Source organism: Lepidochelys olivacea, assembly GCF_965140295.1.
Source record: "Lepidochelys olivacea isolate rLepOli2 genome assembly, chromosome: 5".
NCBI lineage: Eukaryota > Metazoa > Chordata > Testudines > Cheloniidae > Lepidochelys > Lepidochelys olivacea.
This window is the reverse complement of record NC_140415.1, coordinates 5,271,005-5,296,305: the sequence shown is the minus strand read 5'-3', so window position 1 is coordinate 5,296,305 and position 25,301 is coordinate 5,271,005. Positions and strand designations below refer to the sequence as shown.

General features: G+C 49.6%; 1 protein-coding gene across 3 annotated transcripts in view; it reads right to left on the bottom strand.

The window, feature by feature from the left end:
• Positions 1 to 18,182, bottom strand: part of DCAF12 (DDB1 and CUL4 associated factor 12) — a 37,904-nt gene extending 19,722 nt beyond the window's left edge. Inside the window, exons 1-5 of one of the 3 annotated variants that reach the window (XM_084629329.1) lie at positions 16,595 to 16,729; positions 15,711 to 15,797; positions 14,965 to 15,219; positions 2,533 to 2,739; positions 931 to 991 (exon numbers count right to left, since the gene is read on the bottom strand). In XM_084629329.1, coding sequence (XP_084485455.1) covers positions 931 to 991; positions 2,533 to 2,739; positions 14,965 to 15,219; positions 15,711 to 15,773 — 586 coding nt within the window. In that variant the 5' untranslated portion in view covers positions 15,774 to 15,797; positions 16,595 to 16,729. Of the gene's footprint in view, positions 1 to 930; positions 992 to 2,532; positions 2,740 to 14,964; positions 15,220 to 15,710; positions 15,798 to 16,594; positions 16,730 to 17,870 lie in introns of those variants that run through there. The other 2 variants (XM_084629330.1, XM_084629328.1) reach the window with 2 other exon arrangements.
• Positions 18,183 to 25,301: the final 7,119 nt, after the last annotated feature.

Genomic DNA, 25,301 nt, shown 5'->3' with positions numbered 1-25,301 from the left:
ACCCACAGTCAAGCCCAAATCTCCCTCTCTACGTACAGAGGAATGGTATCCAATATTTAATGACTACAAAAGAGATTTATTAAATTGTATTAAACCTTACCTACTAAAGGAGCGGAATCAAGTACTGCACCACATTGTTCAGTGTTGGAGAACATGTTCCTGGAGACTTCACATCTCCACAATCAAGATTTGCTTTACTTTATTTGTTTTCCAGTGACAACGTCTACAATAAGCACGGATATGCAGAAAATTTTGCGAGTGGGATACATTCTCTTCCCGATGCACACTAAGAACTAGGTTAGTGGGATTTAAAGGCACTCGGTATAACTACATGGGTGTGGAGGTCTGGGGTTATTTTTAAAGCACGATTTAATGATTTCATTGCATGTAAAGACATTTGCTGTCTCTAAAGAGTTTAGATACAGACCTGGTTGAGACACCATCCACATGCAATTACACACACACACACACACACACACACACACACACCCCTACCTTTTAGCCTCCAACTACACTTCAGGTTGAATCACGTCCATTCAGGGCTGTCATGGTTAGAGGTGCCCATGTTCTAATCAGGCTTTTTGTTTGTAGTGTGGCCAGTACAGCAGTTCTACAGCCATGCTGTACCATCCACACAAGAAACAAAATGCATTAGAAAAAGGATGCTCCTAGCTAGATCAGACAGCTTGGTGCTACCATGATTATATTTCAAGTGTAGCTTGTGGTTTTGTTTCACAAGGTTTAAACTGGAAGCATGAAAAAAAATTGGGCTTCACTGTTCCTCCATCAAATACCATCTCCCTGACACTCTGACCACCTCATCAGACAGCATGTACTTAAACAGTAGCACTTTGCAGTCTCTCCTTAAGACACAGACATTAAACAACCACTCTCTAAAAGGCTTACTCACTCTCTAAAAGATAAACTTACCAGAAACAGCCATAGTATCACTGATCCAGGCAATAGAAAATATCCAGTCTTTGTGTCCATCCTGAAGGGGGGAGGGGGGGGAAGACAAATCAGCCTGTCAGATTTATCAGGGTGTTTATGTTACATACCAACTGCTAGCAAATGTGCAACTAGTCGTACAGTTTACCTTGAACAGGGAGTTTGGTTTTTTGTACAGCAACAAAAGGAAAGCCCTATTTAAAAAAAAAATAGACAATTGTGATGGCAACACCACAAAACTTGCAAATTTTAGTTTATTACCTTAAACTACTTTTAACTTACTTTTTGAAATAGATTTCAAATAGACAGTGGCCCTGTAACATCAGTGGTGAGTAAAGACGCCTCCTGATGAAGATTAAACTTCATTCAGTTCCAAAATTTAAGTTTGAAGAATCAGATGTTGCACTTAGATAGGTGCATCCCTTACTTTTGAAAAACAATCACATTTCCTGTGTATTTTCCTCATACACACGTCACTACTATTGATGTAATCAATTGTGTTCTACATTTTATACGAAGAAGCTATTAAAAATAGTTATGTATTTACAACCCATGACACTGCAGCTCTGGAAAAATAGGTCAGGCTGGAAATATGGGTGTTCCACACACAATAATTACCCATGTAGTAAAGCTAGGTAACTCAAGGGCTGCCCCTGTAGTCTGTTCACAGACCTGTGGGCCTGACACTCTTTTGACTTCAGTGGGAGTAATTCTGCGTAAGAGAGGTTGAGTCACAGTACTATGCAACTGAATAGCAAGGGACGTCCTAGAAACCTGAGAAGTGAAGCTGCTCTGCAGTTGGTTATCACCCTAAAACAGCTGTCACAGACATCATGACCTCAGCTGCTGTGACTCATTGATGCTCGTAAAGGTCCTGCCCAAGAACAAAGCTCTCAAAAAGACACTCCCTTTAGCTTTGTTTTTTAAGAAACTTTTCTAAAAGGTCATAAGATTTATTTATTTAATTTATTTATTTATTTAATGGAGCATGGTACAGTTTACATCATATGCAGGCAAGAGCTACAGAGTTAGCACTAACCCACAGAGCCCAATTCTGTCCTCAGAATCCATGTGCAAGTCTCACTGGCTTAGGGGAGAACTCATTGACGCCCCCCGACAGTACCATCTCACAACATAGTTTTTATGCTAAACAGCCTGGTTTATGCCTCAGTTTACTGTGTGTGAAATTTCAGTTTTCCGTTAGCAATTTAGGATGTTGCTAATTTCTAACTGAAGGGTAACACTTGTAGTCTCCAAAATGGGTCTGTTGGGGGATGTGGCTTACTAAGAAGCTCTTTCCACAGTGAAGCCTTTGCGAGAAGATTGCTTATTAAGGATAGAATCAAACCCCAGGATCAGCAGAGTAGACTCGTCCCTTGCACGGTTTGCCTGTTCACTCTTCCAGACTAAAAGGAAGATTTTTAAAGATGTGCACAGACCATATTAAACAGGGATGTGTGTCCATATCTCCAGTGCATTCACCGTGACACTTAAATTCTACACGAAGTGAGATTTCTGACCTTGGACACTTCACTGTAATACCTACTGAGTGACTCTGTACCTTGCCCAAATATGTTAACTTACGTCTCCCACACAGACAGGATCAAGTGTAGGCAGACGATAAATCGCAAGGCTGTTTGGATTGTCTCCTCCTGTAGCCAAGAGTGTCCTTGAAGGGTTCAGCTCAATTGCATGAATGCCACAGCCCTGCTGGTTTACCATATCAGGTTCTCGGTCTTTCAGAATAGGAATCTTCGTAATTTGACCCGTCTGGACATCTACCACAAACAGCTGAAAGACAGATGTACATGAAGTTGTAGAGACAGAGCCATTGAACCAAATTCACATCATAAGTTTGAAGAGAAACAAAATGGCAGGTCACTTGATCCACTCTTGATCCGAGTTATGACACTGTCGGTTCTCATAATGGTGCTTAAATTCAAAGCTAAGCCACAAAAATGTATGTTCAAAGAAATGCTACAAGTGTGATTAAAAGGGACAGAGTTAACTTTTTAGCATCTGATTTTAAGGTAACTTCTTAAGTCTTACCTGTAAGAACAGAAGTCTAACACTCAAGACAATAGTGTTAAGTTGACTGTTTCTTTAAATCCAAACATAGGACACTTAGGGTATGTCTACACTGCAATTAGACACCTGCACCTGGCCCATATGCCAGCTGGCTCGGGCTAAAGGGCTGTTGATTTGCAGAGTAGACTTTCAGGCTTGGGCTGCAGCCTGAGCTCTGGGACCCTCAAACCTGGGAGGGATAGCTCAGTGGTTTGAGCATTGGCCTGCTAAACCCAGGGTTGTGAGTTCAATCCTTGAGGGGGCCATTTGGGATCTGGGGCAAAAATTGGGGATTGGTCCTGCTTTGAGCAGGGGGTTGGACTAGATGACCTCCTGAGGTCCCTTCCAACCCTGATATTCTATGATTCTATGATCTACACTGCAATTCAACAGCCCCTTGGGCTTGCAGGGCTCAGGCTAAGTTAACTGTCCCTTTTCATCACACTTGTAGCATTTCTTTTAACATACCCTTAGTATCAAAGGCTTTTAAGAAGCTGAATTAACAAAATGGAAAAAGAACAGAAAAACGTTCTGAAATTATCACTTTGCCAGACACTTCTATAATGGGGTCAACACAACAATTTCTGGTGCTTAGAATAAAGTTTATATTTACATATCATTTCTTTGTCAGTTGCCTAGAAAACTAGTAATTCTTTTCCATTCCCTAATAAGCATCAAATGATAAACATTGAGTTAAACCCAAAACATTTAATATAATTGTAGATCTTACAGTTGCTATCCCACACATCTACGTAAGCCAGAGAAGTCCAACTCATTCTGTGGAGAGGGATGAAATCCATCTTTATTTACGATAGGAGAGTCTAGGACTGCATACTACTTTCAATACACAATGGAGGTCCCACTGTTACCAATGGGAATTTTGCACAGAAATCAGAGTAGAATACAGCCTTTACAGAATATCTGAACATTGCAACTTGTTCCGTATTTACGGTCCCATTCAGCACCACTCTCCCTAGGACTATGACTATTTCTTCCCTTTCCCCAAAGTATGGTCTCCCCCCCCTCATTCGTGTCCTACTTTCTTCCAGCAGGAACTCCCAGTTCCTATCCTCTTCTTTATTTCACCCATCAGCAATTAAATAAGTAGTGCAAAACCATGTGCAAGTGCTTTGAGGCACTCTAGTGGGATTAATGTGAGACAGTGCAGTTCACTCCACTCAGAGTAACTGAGTCAGAATGCCTGCAGACTCAGGAAAACAGCGTTGCATTAGTTACACCTGGTTAATTTTTGGAAGGTTTTCTTCACACCTGTGTGTTAGAAACATCTTTAAAAAAAATAAAACCTTTGATTCTGTGGAATCTGAATATGCCACATGCATCACATCAATATACCATACAAGCTGCATTGGGCACCCGGGGCAGGCATTTGACACTGTAGGTGAACGTCTAAAAAACCGACACTAATGCAAAACCATTAGGGCCCCACCAAATATCTACAAGAGGGCTGAGAAACTAGCCCACACATATAAAAGGACTTGGAGAAACAATGTCAACGTTCATGGACACCCAATCCTTCTGCTTTAATTTTTTTGGTCTTCCATGCTTAACAGCATTCGCCTACAGCAAGCAACCAAACTAACATGTTTTAAGTTTCAATTTGTTGCTCATGCTATGAGCCTATGACAGTACACTACCCTCCTTCTGTGCCAGTCTGTTCTGTCAGTCCCGTTCTATGTTTCCGGTTCTCTTTCTCCCTCCCCAACATATTGCAGATGAAATCCCTTACTTCTACGACATATCACTGTTTTCTTAAATTCCACTGCAATTATAACAAAAAGATATTTAGCTGTGTTAAGGATTTGTACCTAAACCATAGACTATAAGCTCTTAGAGGTAGGGACTGTTTCTGTGAGGTGCCTAACACATTTCTGGATGATCTAAAAATAATTAAGTCAAAGAATAAAGCAACCAGAATACCTTGAGTTTAGCACGGTAACCAAGACCATTATGGGGGAGCAGGTGTGAAAAAGGGGAAGCGGTGGCCGATTTTCTATTCGCACTATCAAGTGCCTACAGGTCTTTCTGGTTTCACTACATTTGCTCATGATCTAGTAAGAATCACAGAATCATAGAAATGTAGGACTGGAAGGTATTAACAGGAGACTAAACGTGTCTCTGAACTGGCTTTAACATAGCCAATCAGACAGATGCCCTGCTGTCCAACAGTGCAAGAAGCAGGAAGGCAGAACCCGTGATCCTGTTACTGATTCATGCATTCAGAAGTACGAAATGTTTGGTTGCTTTAAATTCAGTATTTGTTTTTTAAACCCAGCACATTATGGCATCTAAACTGTAAGTCAGAAATGCCCTATTCCCCATCATTTGCTAAACGTCCCAAACACACCCAGAACATCAGTGTGACTGAAAATAAAAGTATGGATGCAAATGCTCTTCCAAGTGTCTATAGCAGTCTGGTCTCTACGATGGTTAAGAAAGTTCTGGAATGGCTACACTATACAACCCTAGTGGTTTTCCCTTCTTACCTCCACATCTTAAGCGAGGATGAGAACCCCTCCCTCAGTAACTCACCTTTGGGTGGAACTTTCATCCTGGTCTGGGGCTCAAAAACCACAACTCATGGGGCAAGCTTATGCTGACATGCTCAGCACTGGATAGCTGCCTATACCTGAAAGGTTAGTTATATAGATTTGTTTCTTTATTCTTTAACTTCTTCCATAAACTTATTAACTAGCAGCAAAGAGTGATTTATATCAATTGTCAGTATGCAGTAACATGGCATCCAAGCTTTAACCGGACAAAAGAATGCTTTGACAACTACCAGGAACCAGAGGATCACACCCTGATTTGTATCAAATGGAGCAGACTCAAGCTGTCCAGTGGGGAACAATCTTGCACTGGCACAGAAACAGACTGGATGACCCAACAGACCTTTCCCATCTCTAGCTTCTATGATTCCTCATCTCTGAATTAGAGGTATAGGCTGCTCAAGGATCAAGAAGAGAATGCCTGGGTCAATGCAAACATGGAATGCTGGGATTTACAGTTGCCACAGCCACACCCCTTTAGCTTATGGATACTATGGCTAAAGCCCTGCACAGATACAAAATTTCTATCCACATTTGATCAGTGATCCACAAACGTGGTCCGTGGATATCTGCAGATTTGCAGTGCTCTAGCTATGGCTACATTTGACCCCATCCTATTGTACCTTCTTCGATTACTAACTTTATGCGTTCTTTAGAATTTGTATTACAGTAGCACCTACAAGCCCTAGCAGCAATCAAGGCCCCGTTATACTAGGTGATATATCTGCACTTGGGGGAGAGTTCCTGCCGCACAGAGCTTACAATCAAACTAGACCATACAAAGGAATTATCTCCACTTTGCAGTGGGAGAATTGAGGCAGACAGCAATTAAGTGAGTTGCTTGAAGGTCACACAGTTAAGCCTTTGGCAGAGACAGAAGTTGAACCCAAATCTCCAGAGACACAGGCCAGTGCTTTTACCACACAATCCATCCTTCCTCTTTTAATAAACTACTTAAATCAGTTTGCAAGTTCTTCCGTCAGTTCCATTTTGGTTCTTTACCAGTCTTTTCAGAAACAGCAAGGAAGAAAGCCAAACTCATCAGTATGTTACACATAACCACATGACTTGCATGCCCCATTTGATCTTTTGTAACCAAAAATGTCCTACAGTCAACTCAATGGCATTTCTTGGTCTGTAACATGATACTGTACATTTAGAACACTCCATCTGATAAATTCCAAAATTCTAGGGAATGCTGTATGCATCAACAGGCAAAAGTACTGATTCAGATGAAAACTGAAAAATGAGGAAGTCTGATTTCCACTGACTACAAACCACAGAGAGCTCATTTAGTGTACGTCTCTGATTGCTTATGCAGGCTGAGCTATACACCCAATAAGATGTGTGATCCTCTAGTTAATGTACTTTCTACAAACGCCATAAGTGGGCACAAACTTAAATTTATACATTACCAGGTTTGTGCATGAATACTGACTGATCGCATCTTTCCTTGTGTGACAAATAAGCACATTATACAGTAACTCCTCGCTTAACATGGTAGTTATGTTCCTGAATAATGCAACTTTAAACAAGACCATGTTCAGCGAATCCAATTTCCACATAAGAATTAATGTACATGCGGGGGTTAGGTTCCAGAGAAATTTTTTCACCAAAGGACTACTTTATTTTATACATACACACACACAGAGTATAAGTTTGAAACAATTTAATACTGTACACAGCAATGATGATTGTGAAGCTTGGTTGAGGTGGTGAAGTCAGAGGGGGGGATATTTCCCAGGGAATGCCTTGCGGCTGAATGATGAACTAGCACTCGGCTGAGCCCTCAAGGGTTAACACATTGTTGTTAATGTAGCCTCACACTCTACAAGGCAGCACGAATGGAGGGAGGGGAGACAGCATGGCAGAGAGAGAGAGACATGCATTGCCCCTTGAAGTACGCTGACCCCACTCTAAGTACACTGCCTTTTTAAGTAGATCAGCAAGTTGAGACAGCAGCTGCCAGCAAGATCCCTCTGTTCTGAGCCTTGTCATGCCCTCGCCATCCCCGCTCTATGGAAATAAGGTACAGTACAGGAGCAGGGTGTGTGTGTGTGGGGGGGACACCCTGACTTTAGCTTCCCCCTTTTACTCCCCCCCACCCTGCACAGTAAGCAGAAGGCTCCGGGGAGCAGCTCCAAGGCAGAGGGCAGGAGCACTGGGGGAAGGACAGCTGAACTGTCTGGCAACTGATAGCGTGCTGGAGGGAACTTTGGGGAGCGGGGACCTGATGGGGGCTGCTGGTCCACCCTGGTTCCAAGCCCCCACCAGCTGGCTCCAACGGGCTGCTCTTTCTGCAAGCAGTGGACAAAGCAGGCGGCTGCCAAACAACGTTATAAGGGAGCATTGCGCAACTTTAAACGAGCATGTTCCCTAATTGATCAGCAACTTAACAATGAAACAATGATGTTAACTGGGACAACTTTAAGTGAGGAATTATTGTACTCATTTTGCACAGCAATTCTTTCAAACTCTTGCAGGAAGTAACATTGCTACCTCCGTATAAACTAAACTGTATTTGGGTTATTTATGTCAACATTTGAGTTTATTGTTGACCAGGACTGACTTGCTGAAAAGTAAGGTCACCAAGAGTTGACAGTAACTTTGTCAAACCAGAATGGAAAGTGGTTTACAGTAAGATTATGCATTAGACTTCACTCTTTAAACCTGTAATATTTCTTTATGAAAAGGTCAAGCTCTCAAACTGGTAGGACTCCCTCACAAAAGAGATTCGAGCAAACAAATCTCAGTACCTCCAGTACCTTCGTGGAGAACTGAAGGGGCAGTGGAGAACTAGCACAGTCGTTTGAGAAGCTAACAGATAGGCAGAAAGAGACCACCATCAGCTCTATGCCCTGTGAAGGGCACAATAGGAACCTAGATAGAAGTGACAACAGCAGGGTATAAGCCTGCTTGCAAACTTGAACACTAGCTCTTAGTACCAGAGACCAAATGGCACATTACACCAAGACGGTGTCCCTAAGACACTCAGCAATTTGAAGTACAAACTGGTTTCAGGTTGCGGTGATGCCGGTCAACGAGGGAAGAGTGCTACTGTTCTATCGGCCCCACACCGGAGCCCGGTTTGTCAGTTTCTCATGTGCCTCTCCCATTGTGTTTAATTCCGAGAGGCTGTCAAGACGGTTCATATTTTTAAACAGATTGCAAAGGATGCAGAGGGAAAAGACTGAACCTACCAATGGGCCTCGATTTTGAGACCCCATCACATATCTGCTGAGAAAGTCCAAACCAGAATTGGAAGAAAAATATTAATGCAAACGGATGCCATCATGCAGCAGGTGGCAGAACAGCAACTGCTTACAGGTACAAGAAAATGGTCACTCCACTATTTATTAACATGCAACTGAAAGAACGGGTCTCCTTTAGACGCTCATTTGCACAAAGTCAGATTTAGTCTGTTCAGGAGGCTGCACCTTCAGGTTTACAAACTCTAAATGCAGGCTTACAAGAGAAGAGACTGAAACCCTGATGCTAGGGAAGAACCCCCTTCTCCTATATCCTCCATTTCAGACACATAGGGTATGTCTACACTCCAGTTAAACACCCACAGCTGGTCTGTTTCAGATGACTCAGGCTTGCAGGATTCAGTCTATGGAGATGTTTAATTGCAGTGTAGATGTTCAAGACCCTGAGAGAGGTGAAGGTCTCAGCCCAAATGTCTACACCACAATTAAATAGTCCTGTAGCCTCCCCCCCAAGTCCAAGTCAGCCAACATGGACCAGCCATGGGTGTTTAATTACAGCATACAGATACCCTAAGAGGTAGAGTAGAAAATAAATTGGCTTGCAAAGGAAATATTAAACCATGCTTTCCCTCAGGAGTTATCAGAGCCTGCATCCAAACAAGGGGGAGAATTACCACATACACACACTAGTAACCAAGTGCTGCAATGTCAGGAGTCCCTTGTGTTCCTCATGATTATTTTGTCATTTAAAAGGAAGATGAAGTGCTCTTATATCTGATCACCACCTGGTCAGCTCTGGCACAAACCCAGGACTGAGCACATGGGACTAGTCTGCTGATCTCCTTAAGTACAAAGGAGATTGGGCCCAGTGCTGACATATGGCCTGCACAGGCCACAAATATTCAAACAATCAAGAGCTGGTGACTTGCAGCAGGACTGCTGAGGCTCTGAGCACAACACAGTCATCACCTAGGGGGAGAAAGAGTTTCTAATGGGCATCGAGCAAGCAAACCACTCATCCCTTTGAAAAACCATTTCAGAAACAGTAACAGCCAATAAAAGGAAAACTTGAGGTTCTGCGACTTAGCTATCAGTCCTGACAGGGAGCAAGAAGAAATTGAAGAGCAAGGCATGCCGTCTCCCTCTGCTAGGCAGGAAGCAACTGACAACCAAGTCCATTAGGTAAGTGGAGTGACATCACAGCTCTAATATTTTCCTGTCTGAGCTTACAGTAAGTCCCCTGCAACTTCTACTACAAACAACAACAGTGTATGTTCAGGTAGATGTTTTGAACCTGAAGTTTGGGGGGGGTGGGGGGGGAATAGGGGGTTAGTAAAAAGACCTTTCCCCAGAGCTATGAAGATTAAAGAGAGAGGCCCCCCAAACACATTGAAGTGCAGACAGTCCAGCACCCTTTATGGTACCACACTGTTGTCTCCAAGCACCAAATCTAGTCATCTCCCACACAGCCCTGAAGTTTCTCTCTAGTTTGTTTGCAATCATATCCATCCCTGCTCCTCTGCCTAAATATCTGGTACCAATCATTGGTATTTAGATACTGCTATATGTGCCTTAAAACATCCTTTGACAGACACGTAAAAGTCTCTCAGTTTGGGGGTGAGGAGCAGTTACTAGCTCTATTTGGTTATGTGTACTGCAGTGGCACCTAGAGAGCCCAATCAAGGGACAGGGCTTGTGACGGAATGCAGCCCTTTCACAGAATATCAGGGTTGGAAGGGACCTCAGGAGGTCATCTAGTCCAACCCCCTGCTCAAAGCAGGACCAACCCCAACTAAATCATCCCAACCAGAGCTCTGTCAAGCCTGACCTTAAAAACCCCTAAGGAAGGAGATTCCACCACCTCCCTAGGTAACCCATTCCAGTGCTTCACCACCCTCCTACTGAAAAAGCGTTTCCCAACATCCAACCTAAACCTCCCCATACCCTACACACTATTGTAATAGTTTTTGTACAAAGTATGCCTTATGAGGTATCATTTGAAAACTCACTATTTGCTGCTCACTGTTCGGGTAAAATGAGTGGCAACCCTGAAGTTATAAGATACCCCCAAATGGCATTAACACCACATTTCAAACCCCATAACCCTTCCCAGAGAAGGGGTAGCAACAGTTCTGTCCAAAACAAAGGAGTATGTGCTCTACTTCATTCGTATTCAAGCAGTAAACAGTGATCAAGCAGGAAGGGAAACAAAGAGAGCTCAAACAGGTGAGAAAAAAGCAGCAGGGACCATCCTTCCGCATAGACTTTGTCTCCTGGTGCACAGCTGGAAATGTTTTTCAAGAAGTGGACTGAAACTATAAAAAGGAGGAACAAACGCCCCAAAGGACCCTTCTCTCTCCCTGCCCATTGCATTCACTGCACCTGAAGTGACAAAGGAAACATCTGTTCAACTGTGGAAGAAAGGGTCCTGACCTACAGGGTTTGGTCAGTAAGACTGCTGAAAGCATATGTTAAGAAACTTTGCTTGAATCTGAAAGAGTTTGTTAAGCTATTAGTAATGTCTTATCTTTATTTTTCTTGCAATAATTTTTTACTTTAATGCCTCATTACTTGTACTCACTTAAAATCTGTGTAGTTTATAAACTTGCTTTATTGTTTTATCTAATCCAATGTGTTTAAATTGAAGTGTCTGGGTAACTCCATTTGGGGTGACAAGTTGTGTGCATATTATTCTTTTAAAGAAACAGTGGACCTAATATAATTTGTATTGTCCAGGAGAGGGCTGGGTAGTACAGGACAGACATTTCTGGGGGAAAATCCAAGACAGGAGGTGTACTGGATCACCCTGCAGCATAACCAAGGCTGGTTGGAGCCAGAGTGTAACCCAAGTGTGGCTGGCAGCCTAGTGTTACACACAGACAGGGTGTGGCTTGCATACTGGAAGGCTGTTTGTGAGCAGCCCAGGTAGCAGCTACTTCAGCAAGGCATTGTTAGGGCCCTTCATTTTCTATTTTATTTATTTTCCAATAATGTATTGGTGTTTATTACCACAACAACAAAAACAGGTGAAAAAACAGTGGAAAAAAAAATTATTTTTCTGGGTAAATATTGGGGTTTATTTTGGTGGATGGAAGAAGTATTCAGTAGATTAATGCTTTGATTAATGGAATTCAATGTAGTTTGCTGCAGAACTAAAACAGAATGCAAAACACAATGCCACCTCTGAGTTTAAGAAAGCAATACATCTCCAATCTCCAAATAAAACTTCATTTTTTCATTTCATTTCACAACAGTTTACTGTTGTAGACTTAGAACTATTAGCCTATAAATATTTAGCTTGAATAACTGGGTCACACCATTTGCAGCACATACAGGAGAAAAGGATGAAGTTGAGTGTTTCTTTTTTTAAACTTTTGAATACTTCCTTGTGTTCTGAAATGTATTCTTCTACAGATTTGTGTTTCCTTCCCATTTTGTGTGTCAGATCTTTAAACTGGGATCTGCTAACAGCTTTTAATATGTATGCGGCGAGTGTGATATTCATCACTACGTTCACATGCAAATGCACTTCAGAGCTTGTGTGTGCGCGTGCCTGTTTATTTACTGTGTGTATCTTCTACATAGCCTTACTTCAACAGGCAGCTTTGCATATAAACAAACATATGTATTACAATAACACATTAATCTCATGCAATTTATTGCATTTTCCTAATAAAACAAGTTAGTGGAAAATCAAAAAAACAAATACTTTTTGTAAAATTCGGCATTTTTCTGGTAAAAATTGGTTTATGCTGAAAACAAAGCGGCTTAGGTATTGTAATGCACCCAAGGTTGCAGGGCAGAGGTGACAGTTGCTCACTGTATTTGGTAATGCGTATTGCAGTGGCACCTACAGACTCCAATCAAGGGACAGGGCCCCACTGTGCTTGTCACTGTACAATCATGACAAAATAAGAACTCGCCTCAGAGAAATCGTAATCTATTGTGCGTTTGAGTTCTGGCAGAGATACTAGGATAGAATCCTGTCTCATATATATTAGTAACAAATACAAAATAGATGCCAAATTTTATTTAAAACTTGCCAATTGTGAAATCCACGATACTTAAGGACAATGATTGAGCTCTTAGATATGCAAGAATATGTACAGGGATATTTATAGGAAAAAATTAAGGACCCAGAGACTCAGACAAGAAGTTACTTTTCTATCCGATAGAAGCTGTAGCAACTGATAGAGCTGTCCATGTTCCTTACAACATTGCTTATGAAGTGACCAACCATATACACTGCAGATTCATCAGAAAAAGCACAACTAACATTGTGTCAATACATTTTCATTTTATGGTGAAAAAGTAATTTTAATTTTGTTATGGTATAGCCAAAGGCAGCTTACATAACAAATGCAAAACACTGTTGATGTGGTTTGTTAAACTTTTCATTAAATACTATGAGCTAAATCCTTTACATTAGCTTCAGTTGAGTTGCATGTAGTTTACACTAATTAATTACTCAGATTTACATCCCATATAGCACAATTTAGCCCTTTGTGGGAATAAGTTAACTTTCCTATTGTTAGTGCACATCACTACAGTGCATGGAAGATTTTCTAGTCCTGATTTTCTAATTAAATGTGTGGTTTAAAACCCTATTAAATATGTACCATAAAGTGGCCAAGCTAGACTGGCTATAAGAACCTTCATTTTTGCATTTCCTTAAGGTTTCAGTTATGAAGACGCAACGTTGCCTTCCGTCTTTTGCTTTTTCTCTTTTAGTAAAGGATATTAAGCCCGTGCTGTGTACTGACATTTAAATAGCCCCCATTAGTCTCTGGCTTTTACACCTCACTGGGGTGAGGGCATAACAGCAAGGTTAGTTTCCCACTTTTACTTCTCAGCTTTGGCAACAGTTTTCCACAAGACTGTGTTAACAAGGCAGCAGCCCATTTGTACCTCTGTCATGTACAGATAAAAAGTGCAGAATGAAGCAAAAACCGCTGCAGCCCTGTAAGATCTACAATTCTCATGCAAGGAAAAAAAAAAGATTTTCTAAGCATTTGTTGTGTTTTGCTAAAGTCTCCCTCATGTAAACTGTCCCAGCAGCAGTCCCAGAGCAGGAAGAATGTAAGTGGAGAGAGGATAAGGCATTGTTAGGCTCTGCTCAAGAGTTATTTAAATGTAGCTATTTTAATTTATCTAGCTAGGCAGTAGTTCTCATTAAGAGATATTACATGCCAAGTTTTCTAAATTCAGCCATTTTTGTTGTAGCCATCACTACAATAGCAGAGTTATACTTTTTTTAAAAAAAATTGAGAAAATACTATTTCTACCAATTACAGTTAAATGCAATTTCCTCACATTTTGCAAAATGTTTAAGCCAAAAAAATCAAAGTTAAGTCAGCTTCTCATATACCATGCTGTCTAGGTGACTTGGTGCTATGTCATTTATCAGTTTGCTCCAGCACATATTCTCTTTTAGTAAGTCCCCTCAACTTAGCATAAGGCCAACATTTATTTCTCCATGAAGCTTCATGTAGCTTGATATGTGCAATCCTGGCCCCAATTTTGTCGATGGACTTTTGCAATAACTTCAGTGGAGCCAGGATTTCATCCAACAGAAACAGAAATGTTTATGTTTTTATTTACTTAAAACATTTCACTTTAATATTCTCTGCAGTGTTTGAGATCCAAACAATGCAGCACTAAGAACCTGAAAATGTTTAGCTTCACCAGAAACAAATGAAATTAAACTAGTTCACGTGCCCAAATGGAATGAAGTTAACAGAAGTAAACCAAAATGGGAAAAAATGGATATTTAAAATTGAGTTTAGCAGTTTATGACCATAAAATTGAGAAAATTTTGCATTTAGGTGTATGATTTTGTCTTCACAGTGTCCCTTTAAAAGCACTTACAGAATATGGTACACAGAGCGCAACATGAACAAGAATGAGTAATGAGAAATGGAGCCTTATTTTATTATTAGCCTTAGTTACCAAACCAGACTACACCTCTAAAGCTACCTTCCATAAAATCCAATAATGATCAAATCTTGCCATCCTCATGACAAAAATCAAGACTCAACTGTGCCATCGTTTTTCCGACAATAAAAGTAGTAAACTCCTCTGATGGAAAGGAGAGAGGCTGGATCTACACATAGGCCATACATGAAAATAGTAGTTGTAATTATCAGAGGGGAAAACAAGTAAGTCACACTTACTGTGTTGCATTTTGTCCCACACACCACTTGTCGGTGGTTCAACCATTGAGACGCAAAAACTTTATTAAGGGTCCCGAGATGAAATTCTCTCTCTTTCAGGAGACTGGGAAGTTGCTGTGCTGCATATCCATGCAACAAACGATGGTAGCTGGATTCATTCTGCAGCCGAACCTCTCTGCCTTTCAGGTAGTACACCAGAGACTTTTTTACTGGGGGGAGTCTTTTCCTTTTGTGAGTTGAGTGATCCCAGCCATACTGTGAATGACAATCAAAATTCAGTGCTGTCGTCACAGTGTATTTTAAATAACTTCCTCTTTAATACAGAACCATAAATTATCAATGAACAAATGAAATACTGTAACCTACCCTAAAATACTATACAAGAGAGTTAAACCCATCCCAGCATAAACTTCAGCCATACATGTATTTTAAAATTCTTAATGTGTCAGGCAACTATCGCTGCAGGGATGTTGTACACCAATTCTGACTGTAGTGTGCTGCGGTTGAAATGAAATTTAAAAGATGCCTATGAGCAACAGGAAATCCCAAAGCACTTTCAAACAGCTGAAGGTATCCCCAGTCAAGATTCCAGGTCTAATTATGTCAATTTCCACTGAAATGCATCAAACCCAGACTGCTGGGGGGGGAGAGGGGGCGGGGGAAGGAGTGTTCCAACAAATAGCTTCCCCATTCAAACACAAAGGAGGAGCGGTTTTTTAAAATGCACAGCCTGGTTCAATACCGACCTGGGTAGTAACCTGAGCTCCAAAGCACCTCCTCCCACTCCGTTTACAATCACTCCGGAGCATCGAGCACTATTGGCCTGCCACTGACTGAAAAGGAGGGATGGGTGGGTTTATCAGGACCCGGCGGAGGGAGTTTCCTACACAGGAGCAGCCGCGCCCGCCTCCCTGCGCCCCAGGCCCCGGAGTGCGAGTCGGTTACGGGGTTCGAACGATCGAACCCAAACACCGGCAGCAGCCGGAGCCCTGCTCGGGAGCCGCTGGGACCTGGGGATGGGGCCGCCCGGCACCTTGCCCGGGCGCCGCTCCCCTGGGGGCCGCCCCAGACACCCGACACCCGGCTGACACCACGGGGCCCTAAGTCCCCGAGCCGGAGGCGCCCAGCAGCACGGTCAGCAAGGAAGAGCAAACCCCGGCGGCCCCCTGGCAGCCCCCGCAGCAGGCGCGCCAGGAGCCAACCTCTCCCCCGGGGTGGAGGGCAGGGGCCAGGAGACCCAGGGCCCAAAGCCCCCGGGGCGGCACCCGAGCGAGCGGCAGGAGGCCGGCCGGCCGGGACGGGACTAGCTCATCCCCTCGGTTGCTCCCCACCCCGCCCCCCGTGTTACCAGGCCTGAGCCCCGGGGAGACTTAGCGCCCAGCCCCGGTACCTGCTCCCCGCATTACCTATCTAGTGTCCCCTCGAGCCTCCTCTCCGCCCCGGCCCCCTCAGCCCGCCCCACCGCCATCGCTGCCTTCCCCGGGCCCCCGCCTCCCCTTTCCCTAGGGCCGACTCCCACCCCGGGCCCCCGCCTCTCCTGTCCGGGGGGCCCGTTACCTGCACCCTCTGCAGCCCCCCCACGCACCCCGGGGCTGACCCCAGCCCTTCCCCCTGCAGCGCCGGCACTGACCTAGGCCCTGCCCTTTTCCTCCGACCCGAGCACGGACCTCGGGCCTTCCCCCCGCGAAGTTATCGGTCCCCCGGACCCAGCTCCCCCGCGCAGCGTCCGCCGGTCTCCGGGCGGGGGGGCTCGACTACCCGCTCCGCAGGCAGAGCCGCTTCACGCTCCCATGAGCCCTCCCCCCGTCACCCGCGCCCCCCCAGCCGCTCCCCTCCCCCCCGTCACCCGCGCCCCCCCAGCCGAGCCCTCCCCCCCGGTACCTGCTCACCCCCCCAGCCGCTCCCCTCCCCCCCGTCACCCGCGCCCCCCTGGCCGAGCCCCTCCCCCATGTCACCCGCTCCCCTCCCCCCCGTTACCCGCGCCCCCCTGGCCGAGCCCCTCCCCCCGTCACCCGCTCCCCTCCCCCCCGTCACCCGCGCCCCCCCGGCCGAGCCCTCCCCCCGGTACCTGCTCACCCCCCCCAGCCGCTCCCCTCCCCCCCGTCACCCGCGCCCCCCCGGCCGAGCCCTCCCCCCCGGTACCTGCTCACCCCCCCCAGCCGCTCCCCTCCCCCCCGTCACCCGCGCCCCCCTGGCCGAGCCCCTCCCCCATGTCACCCGCTCCCCTCCCCCCCGTTACCCGCGCCCCCCTGGCCGAGCCCTCCCCCCCGTTACCCGCGCCCCCCTGGCCGAGCCCCTCCCCCCCGTTACCCGCGCCCCTCCCCCCGAGCCCTCCCCCCCCGGTACCTGCTCACCCCCCCAGCCGCTCCCCTCCCCCCGTCACCCGCGCCCCCCCGGCCGAGCCCTCCCCCCCGGTACCTGCTCACCCCCCCTCCGTTACCCGCGCCCCCCCGGCCGAGCCCTCCCCCCCGGTACCTGCTCACCCCCCCCGGCCGCTCCCCTCCCCCCCGTTACCCGCGCCCCCCTGGCCGAGCCCCTCCCCCATGTCACCCGCTCCCCTCCCCCCCGTCACCCGCGCCCCCCCGGCCGAGCCCTCCCCCCCGGTACCTGCTCACCCCCCCCGGCCGCTCCCCTCCCCCCCGTCACCCGCGCCCCCTGGCCGAGCCCCTCCCCCTCGTTACCTCCTTCGCGCCTCTCTCCCCCGGCCGCTCCCCACCCCCCCGTTACCCGCGTCCTCCTGGCCGAGCCCCTCCCCCGACGGCCGCGCCCCTCCCCGCCGTCACCCGCGCCCCCCTGACCGAGCCCCTCCCCCCTTTACCCGCCCCCCCCAGTTAACCGCGCCCCCCCGGCCGAGCCCCTCCCCCCGTTACCCGCTTCCCCCCCCCGGCCGCGCCTGTCCCCGTTACCTGCTCCCCCCGGAGCCCTCCGGGCGCCGCCGCAGTGGCAGCCGCCGCTTTCCGCTTCCTGCTAACTGTTTTCCTGGCCATAGTAGGCGGGGGAGACACCGAGGCCCCGGCCCGGGCCCCACATGGAGCAGGAGGGGGAGGCGGCCGCCAGGGGACGGGGCATATAAGTGCGGGGGAGCCAGGCCCGGCCACTCTCACCGCCCGCAGGCCCAGCAGGCCGGGCTTCACGGCATTTTACGCCCCATTGACAAGTTTACGGCCGAGCTCCCGTCGCGCGGTTTCCTAGCAACCGCCAAGACTGGGCCGCGCGGAGTCGAGCGCTCGCGGCGCAACGCCCCGCCCTGCGTGGTTGCTAGGAGACCGGGGTGGACGTGAGCGACTCAACCCCCCGGGCCTGCCTCAGAGGCCTGGTGTTGGTGTTCGGCCCGCAAGGCCTGCCCTTCTGACGTCAGAGCCTGTTCCTGCCCCGCGGCCTGATCCCCCCGCCCTCGGCCTATCTCCCCTTCCGCGGGTCCGCCCCCTCCGCCCCAAAACGAGAACCCCGCCTGCCCCTGGGGGCGACCCCGCTCTTCCGTCCCAGGGTGATCCCCCCCCGCGCCTTCTGCCCGCCTGCCCCTGGGGGCGACCCCGCTCTTCCGTCCCAGGGTGATCCCCCCCCCGCGCCTTCTGCCCGCCTGCCCCTGGGGGCGACCCCGCTCTTCCGTCCCAGGGTGATCCCCCCCCGCGCCTTCTGCCCCTGGGGGCGACCCCGCTCTTCCCTCCCAGGGTGATCCCCCCCCCGCGCCTTCTGCCCGCCTGCCCCTGGGGGCGACCCCGCTCTTCCCTCCCAGGGTGACCCCCCCCCGCGCCTTCTGCCCGTCTGCCCCTGGGGGCGACCCCGCTCTTCCGTCCCAGGGTGATCCCCCCCCGCGCCTTCTGCCCGTCTGCCCCTGGGGGCGACCCCGCTCTTCCCTCCCAGGGTGATCCCCCCCCCGCGCCTTCTGCCCGTCTGCCCCTGGGGGCGACCCCGCTCTTCCGTCCCAGGGAGATCCCCCCCCCGCGCCTTCTGCCCGCCTGCCCCTGGGGGCGACCCCGCTCTTCCGTCCCAGGGTGATCCCCCCCCCGCGCCTTCTGCCCGCCTGCCCCTGGGGGCGACCCCGCTCTTCCGTCCCAGGGTGATCCCCCCCCGCGCCTTCTGCCCGCCTGCCCCTGGGGGCGACCCCGCTCTTCCGTCCCAGGGTGATCCCCCCCCGCGCCTTCTGCCCGCCTGCCCCTGGGGGCGACCCCGCTCTTCCCTCCCAGGGTGATCCCCCCCCGCGCCTTCTGCCCGCCTGCCCCTGGGGGCGACCCCGCTCTTCCGTCCCAGGGTGATCCCCCCCCCCGCGCCTTCTGCCCGTCTGCCCCTGGGGGCGACCCCGCTCTTCCCTCCCAGGGTGATCCCCCCCCCGCGCCTTCTGCCCGTCTGCCCCTGGGGGCGACCCCGCTCTTCCCTCCCAGGGTGATCCCCCCCCCCGCGCCTTCTGCCCGTCTGCCCCTGGGGGCGACCCCGCTCTTCCGTCCCAGGGAGATCCCCCCCCCGCGCCTTCTGCCCGCCTGCCCCTGGGGGCGACCCCGCTCTTCCGTCCCAGGGTGATCCCCCCCCCGCGCCTTCTGCCCGCCTGCCCCTGGGGGCGACCCCGCTCTTCCCTCCCAGGGTGATCCCCCCCCCGCGCCTTCTGCCCGTCTGCCCCTGGGGGCGACCCCGCTCTTCCGTCCCAGGGTGATCCCCCCCCCGCGCCTTCTGCCCGCCTGCCCCTGGGGGCGACCCCGCTCTTCCCTCCCAGGGTGATCCCCCCCCCGCGCCTTCTGCCCGTCTGCCCCTGGGGGCGACCCCGCTCTTCCGTCCCAGGGAGATCCCCCCGCCCCGCGCCTTCTGCCCGCCTGCCCCTGGGGGCGACCCCGCTCTTCCGTCCCAGGGTGATCCCCCTCCCGCGCCTTCTGCCCGCCTGCCCCTGGGGGCGACCCCGCTCTTCCCTCCCAGGGTGATCCCCCCCCCGCGCCTTCTGCCCGTCTGCCCCTGGGGGCGACCCCGCTCTTCCGTCCCAGGGTGATTCCCCCCCCGCGCCTTCTGCCCGCCTGCCCCTGGGGGCGACCCCGCTCTTCCCTCCCAGGGTGATCCCCCCCCCGCGCCTTCTGCCCGTCTGCCCCTGGGGGCGACCCCGCTCTTCCCTCCCAGGGTGATCCCCCCGCCCCGCGCCTTCTGCCCGCCTGCCCCTGGGGGCGACCCCGCTCTTCCCTCCCAGGGTGATCCCCCCCCCCCGCGCCTTCTGCCCGTCTGCCCCTGGGGGCGACCCCGCTCTTCCCTCCCAGGGTGATCCCCCCCCCGCGCCTTCTGCCCGCCTGCCCCTGGGGGCGACCCCGCTCTTCCCTCCCAGGGTGATCCCCCCCCCCGCGCCTTCTGCCCGTCTGCCCCTGGGGGCGACCCCGCTCTTCCGTCCCAGGGTGATCCCCCCCCGCGCCTTCTGCCCCTGGGGGCGACCCCGCTCTTCCGTCCCAGGGTGATCCCCCCCCCGCGCCTTCTGCCCCTGGGGGCGACCCCGCTCTTCCCTCCCAGGGTGATCCCCCCCCCGCGCCTTCTGCCCGTCTGCCCCTGGGGGCGACCCCGCTCTTCCCTCCCAGGGTGATCCCCACGCCTTCTGCCCGCCTGCCCCTGGGGGCGACCCCGCTCTTCCCTCCCAGGGTGACCCCCCCCGCGCCTTCTGCCCCTGGGGGCGACCCCGCTCTTCCCTCCCAGGGTGATATCCCCCCCCCGCGCCTTCTGCCCGCCTGCCCCTGGGGGCGACCCCGCTCTTCCGTCCCAGGGTGATCCCCCCCCCCGCGCCTTCTGCCCGTCTGCCCCTGGGGGCGACCCCGCTCTTCCGTCCCAGGGTGATCCCCCCCCCGCGCCTTCTGCCCGCCTGCCCCTGGGGGCGACCCCGCTCTTCCGTCCCAGGGTGATCCCCCCCCCCACGCCTTCTGCCCGCCTGCCCCTGGGGGCGACCCCGCTCTTCTGTCCCAGGGTGATTCCCCCCCTTCTGCCCCTCGGTGCGACCCCCGGTCTTCCGTCCCAAGGTGATCCCCTGATCCTCCCCTTCTGCCCGTTTGCCCCTCAGTGTGATCCCCGTGTTCCGTCCCAGGGTGATCCCCCCCCAACTTCTGTCCATTTTCCCCTCGGTGCGATCCCCGGTCTTCCATCTCAGGGTGATCCCCACCCTTCTGCCCATCTACCTCTCAGCATGATCCCCATGTCTTCACCACCTCTGGGTGATCCCCCCTTCTTTCCATCTACTCCTCGGTGGGACCCCTGGTCTTCCCCCTCAGGGTGATCTCCCCTCTTCTGTCCATCTATCCCTCAGCGTGATGCTCCTTCATCCCTCCCAGGGTGATCCCCCCCTTCTGCTGCTTGGTGTGACCCCCTTATCTTCCCCCCCAGATGATCCCTCTTTTGCTCATCTACCTCTCAGTGTGATCCCCTTTTGCCTCGTCTGCACCCAGCATGACCTCCCCGTCTGTCCCCCCCATTGTGACCCTCTTCTCTATCTGTCCCTCAGTATCACTCCCCCATCTGCCTCCATTTACCCCCCCAGCGCAACCCTCCCATTTGACCCCAATTTATGCTCCACTGTGATTCTCCCATCTCACCCTGGAGACTCGCTATCAAAAAGAGCTGCACCAGGACATAATGGGTCTTCTCAGGTGGCAAACCCAAATGCTGCAGACCCAGAATGACCTACAAGTCCAAACAGCCCAGACTTCCTCCTCTTTGCAGTCCTTAGAAAACTCCATAGTAGCAGCTCCCTATTCCTCCCACCATACTACATGGCATCAGGGGCCACATTCTTACTCCTACCACTTCCCTCCGGGTCTGAGGGACCACCAGGACAACTATAGCTTCATATAAACCAGTAAGGATTCTCACAGGTCAGAGTATGGGTAGCTATGAGGGACTACATTTGTGCACTGGAATGGGTAGAAATGGACAGCTCGGGCTGGCCCAGGGCTCCGGCCACACCAGGTCTCCTCTGGGCAGGTTTGGGGGAAAGGCTCTGGCTGGCCCGGGTCTCCTCTGGCCGCAGGGGGGAGGGACACAGGGTTCCTCTCGGGGGGAGGTCTTGTCCTGGCTGCGGGGGTTGGGAGGGGGGAAGGGTCTCCGGGCTCCAGCCACAGAGGGACACAGGGGGTCTCAGGACTCTAGCCACAGAAGGGAGCAGTAGGTCTTGGGGCTCCGGCCATGGAGGGGGACGGGGTTTTGTGGCTCTGGCCGCGTGGAGAGGGACGGGGGTCTCATGGCTCTGGCCATGGGGGAGGGGCATGCCGGTGCAAGGGGTGGAACCAGGGGCTAGCCTCTTCAAAGGGGGACTCCACCTGCTGCCCATGGCCAGCACAACTCCTGATGGTAAGACAACTCCGAACTACTGTTCCCACTTTGGAAGAGAATCTCCAGAATGGCCAAAGAGTAGCCAAATGGGATAAAAAGGCTAAAAGCTTATAAATATGTTTACAACCGAGGTCACTCAGAGAACTGCCAGGTCTAGAATCTGGTGACTGTGTTCGTGTTAAATTGGATGGAGAAAAAGGACGGACAACTCCAGCTGTCATAAAGAACAGGAATTCAGCACCCAGGTCATACATGATCGGGATTGGGAGTGGAGAGTTCAACAGAAACCACTGACATGTATAGTTCTTTTCCTCAGAAAGAACAATCAGCAGAGCAAACTCTGCAGATGCAGGTGGAGAACAAGAATAATAATAATCAAGGATTCCAAACCGACACAGCCAGTCGTTGCAACTAATGGACAGCCAGATGACCAAGCTGTTACATTTTGGGTTGTGTAACTTGAAAACAAGTACAGTTCAGAGACACTTAACAGACTGATACGTACTGAACTTCAAAGACAGTATGATGGTTGTAAATATTGTAAATGGTAGGAATGTAGAACTTAAAAGGGGAGATGTTCAGCCAATAGGTGGCACTGAGTGCAAAATACCTTATTTAAATGAACCTCAGACAAACCTGGCAAAACATTAAAGGATGTTCTGACAAACATATCTGGTGTGTATAAGCAAGCTCTGTAGCCGGTCCATATATAGAACAGAAGTATATAACAGTATCCATGTTTGACACATATCCCATGCCCCAAGATAACAAATTGTTGGTGTGATTAGGGTCTGGAAAGTATATCTCAACTTTAGATCTGACCAAGGGCTACTGGTAGATCCCTTAATAAAGGGATCTGGAGAAACAATGGCCTTTGCAACACCTTTTGACCTGTACCATTTCAAGACCATGCCCTTCAGGCTTCGTGGGGCCCTTGCCACCTTCCAATGGCTGATGGACACAGTCCTGTGACCACACAATCAGTATGCAGCAGCCTACGTACACAATATAGTCGTTTACAGTTGTGAGTGGGAAAAACACTTCAAGCATATATTGGCAGTCCTATGGCCCTTGAGGAAGCCAGCCTTATGGCAAACCTGGCGAAGTGGAGATGTAAGTTTCTTGTCTTTCTGCCCATAAGCCTCTGCACTGGTGATCCTAATTAAACATTGTTGGGTGTGTTGCTATATTCTAACAATGGATTACTTGAATCCACTAAGGTTTTTATAAAATCCAGTTCTTTGCTGTTCCTACAGACTTTTCTGCTAATCCATTTAACTGTGTGCAGTAAACACTGGATGGAGTAAGGGCATGAACTGATGTATGAAAGGAAATTGCAGAAATGTGACACTCATGAATTGCAGGACATTATCTGTTATTAACTTATTTAGAATCCCATGGCAAGCAAATGCAATTTATACTGTATTTTTACATTGCTTCACTGTGTTGTGCAATGGTGACATATGAATAATAGTATACCGATAACGGTAATCTTTCTTATTTCTTTTAAATAGACTGGTGCCCACCTTGACCCAAAAGTGTTCAGAAATCTCATGTGATTTCAGTGGTTCTTTTTCATTATTTCCTGTGTTTACTGCAGATTTCATACTCGGGTGCCTCTTCTCACATAGCAGCATTCATGTCTGGCCTGAAAAAGAGATCTCAGGCTTTGTTCATAGAATCATAGAATAGAATCATAGAATATCAGGGTTGGAAGGGACCCCAGAAGGTCATCTAAAAGGTCATGTTCTTATACTTCTCAATACTCCCGTGCGCCCTATGGATTACATCTAGTATTTTCAACATTATCCTATGCGGCTTGGACACAATGTACTTTGTACAGAATCCCATCACATGTAGCAATTTCAGTTGGTGTTTTCACAAGAGAATGAGGCACCCAACTTCCATTGACTTTCAGGGGGAGTTGTTGCTTGGCTCCTTTGACAATCCCATCCCTCATCTCTATAGTCCCAAAACAGTTCTATGCTTGGAGATATGTGCACTTTTTCTGTTGTTCATACAACTAGAATGACTCTCCCCCTTTTGTGTCTGCTCTTCTTGCTTTATCTTAAAAAGAAACAGGATGGGACTTCAACAAGAGTAATGTAAGCGTTACCATCTGAAACTGACCCTCTTTGCCCTAATAAGGACCTTTGATATCATATAAAGGACTGTCGAGCAAGGGATGTTCACTTTAAAGTGCTCTTTACACCAAAACATGGGGAATAGTTAAAATTAAATTTTTACTTAACTTATTGTTCCCCCCTTTCTTTTGGAGTGCATTTCGTAAATGGTTACAATGGTATTATGGTGTTGGTTTCCAGCCTTAACTTTATGCAAACCCTGGACTACAATTAGCTGTTTAATAAAGACAGGTTTCAGAGTAGCAGCTGTGTTAGTCTGTATTCACAAAAAGAAAAGGAGAACTTGTGGCACCTTAGAGACTAACCAATTTATTTGAGCATGAGCTTTCGTGAGCTACAGCTCACTTCATCGGATGCATCATGCATCATGCATCGAAAGCTCATGCTCAAATAAATTGGTTAGTCTCTAAGGTGCCACAAGTACTCCTTTTCTGTTTAATAAAGTGAGAGTAAGACAAGGGTTTTAAAACACCTCAACTCCTTTGAGCCTAGAAACTCCTAACTCAATACAACAATACCCCAATCCCTCTGAATGCTGTGTTCCAGTTCTGGGGAGACCCCTCAAAACAGTCCAGTGCCTTCTGAAGACCGTGCCTCCTTGGGGTGTCCAATCACAGGCTTGCAATCCCTCTGAATGCTGACTCTCACCTCTTCTGCATGTTGTATCCCACCCTGAGAATCCTCTGCCCTCAGGAGAGCCCTGGGACAGCTCATCCTTGTGAATGCTGCACCCCCCTGCCCGGGAGAACCCCACCCAACCACAGCCCAACCTTCCTGAACGCTGCATCCTGTTTGTGGCACCCCTTGTGATAGCCTGACTGCTGCATCCCATCCTTATGCAGATCCCATTCCCAAAGGAACATTTGGTCACTCCAGACACTGTTTCCCCAGGGGACATCTTTTGTCAATCTC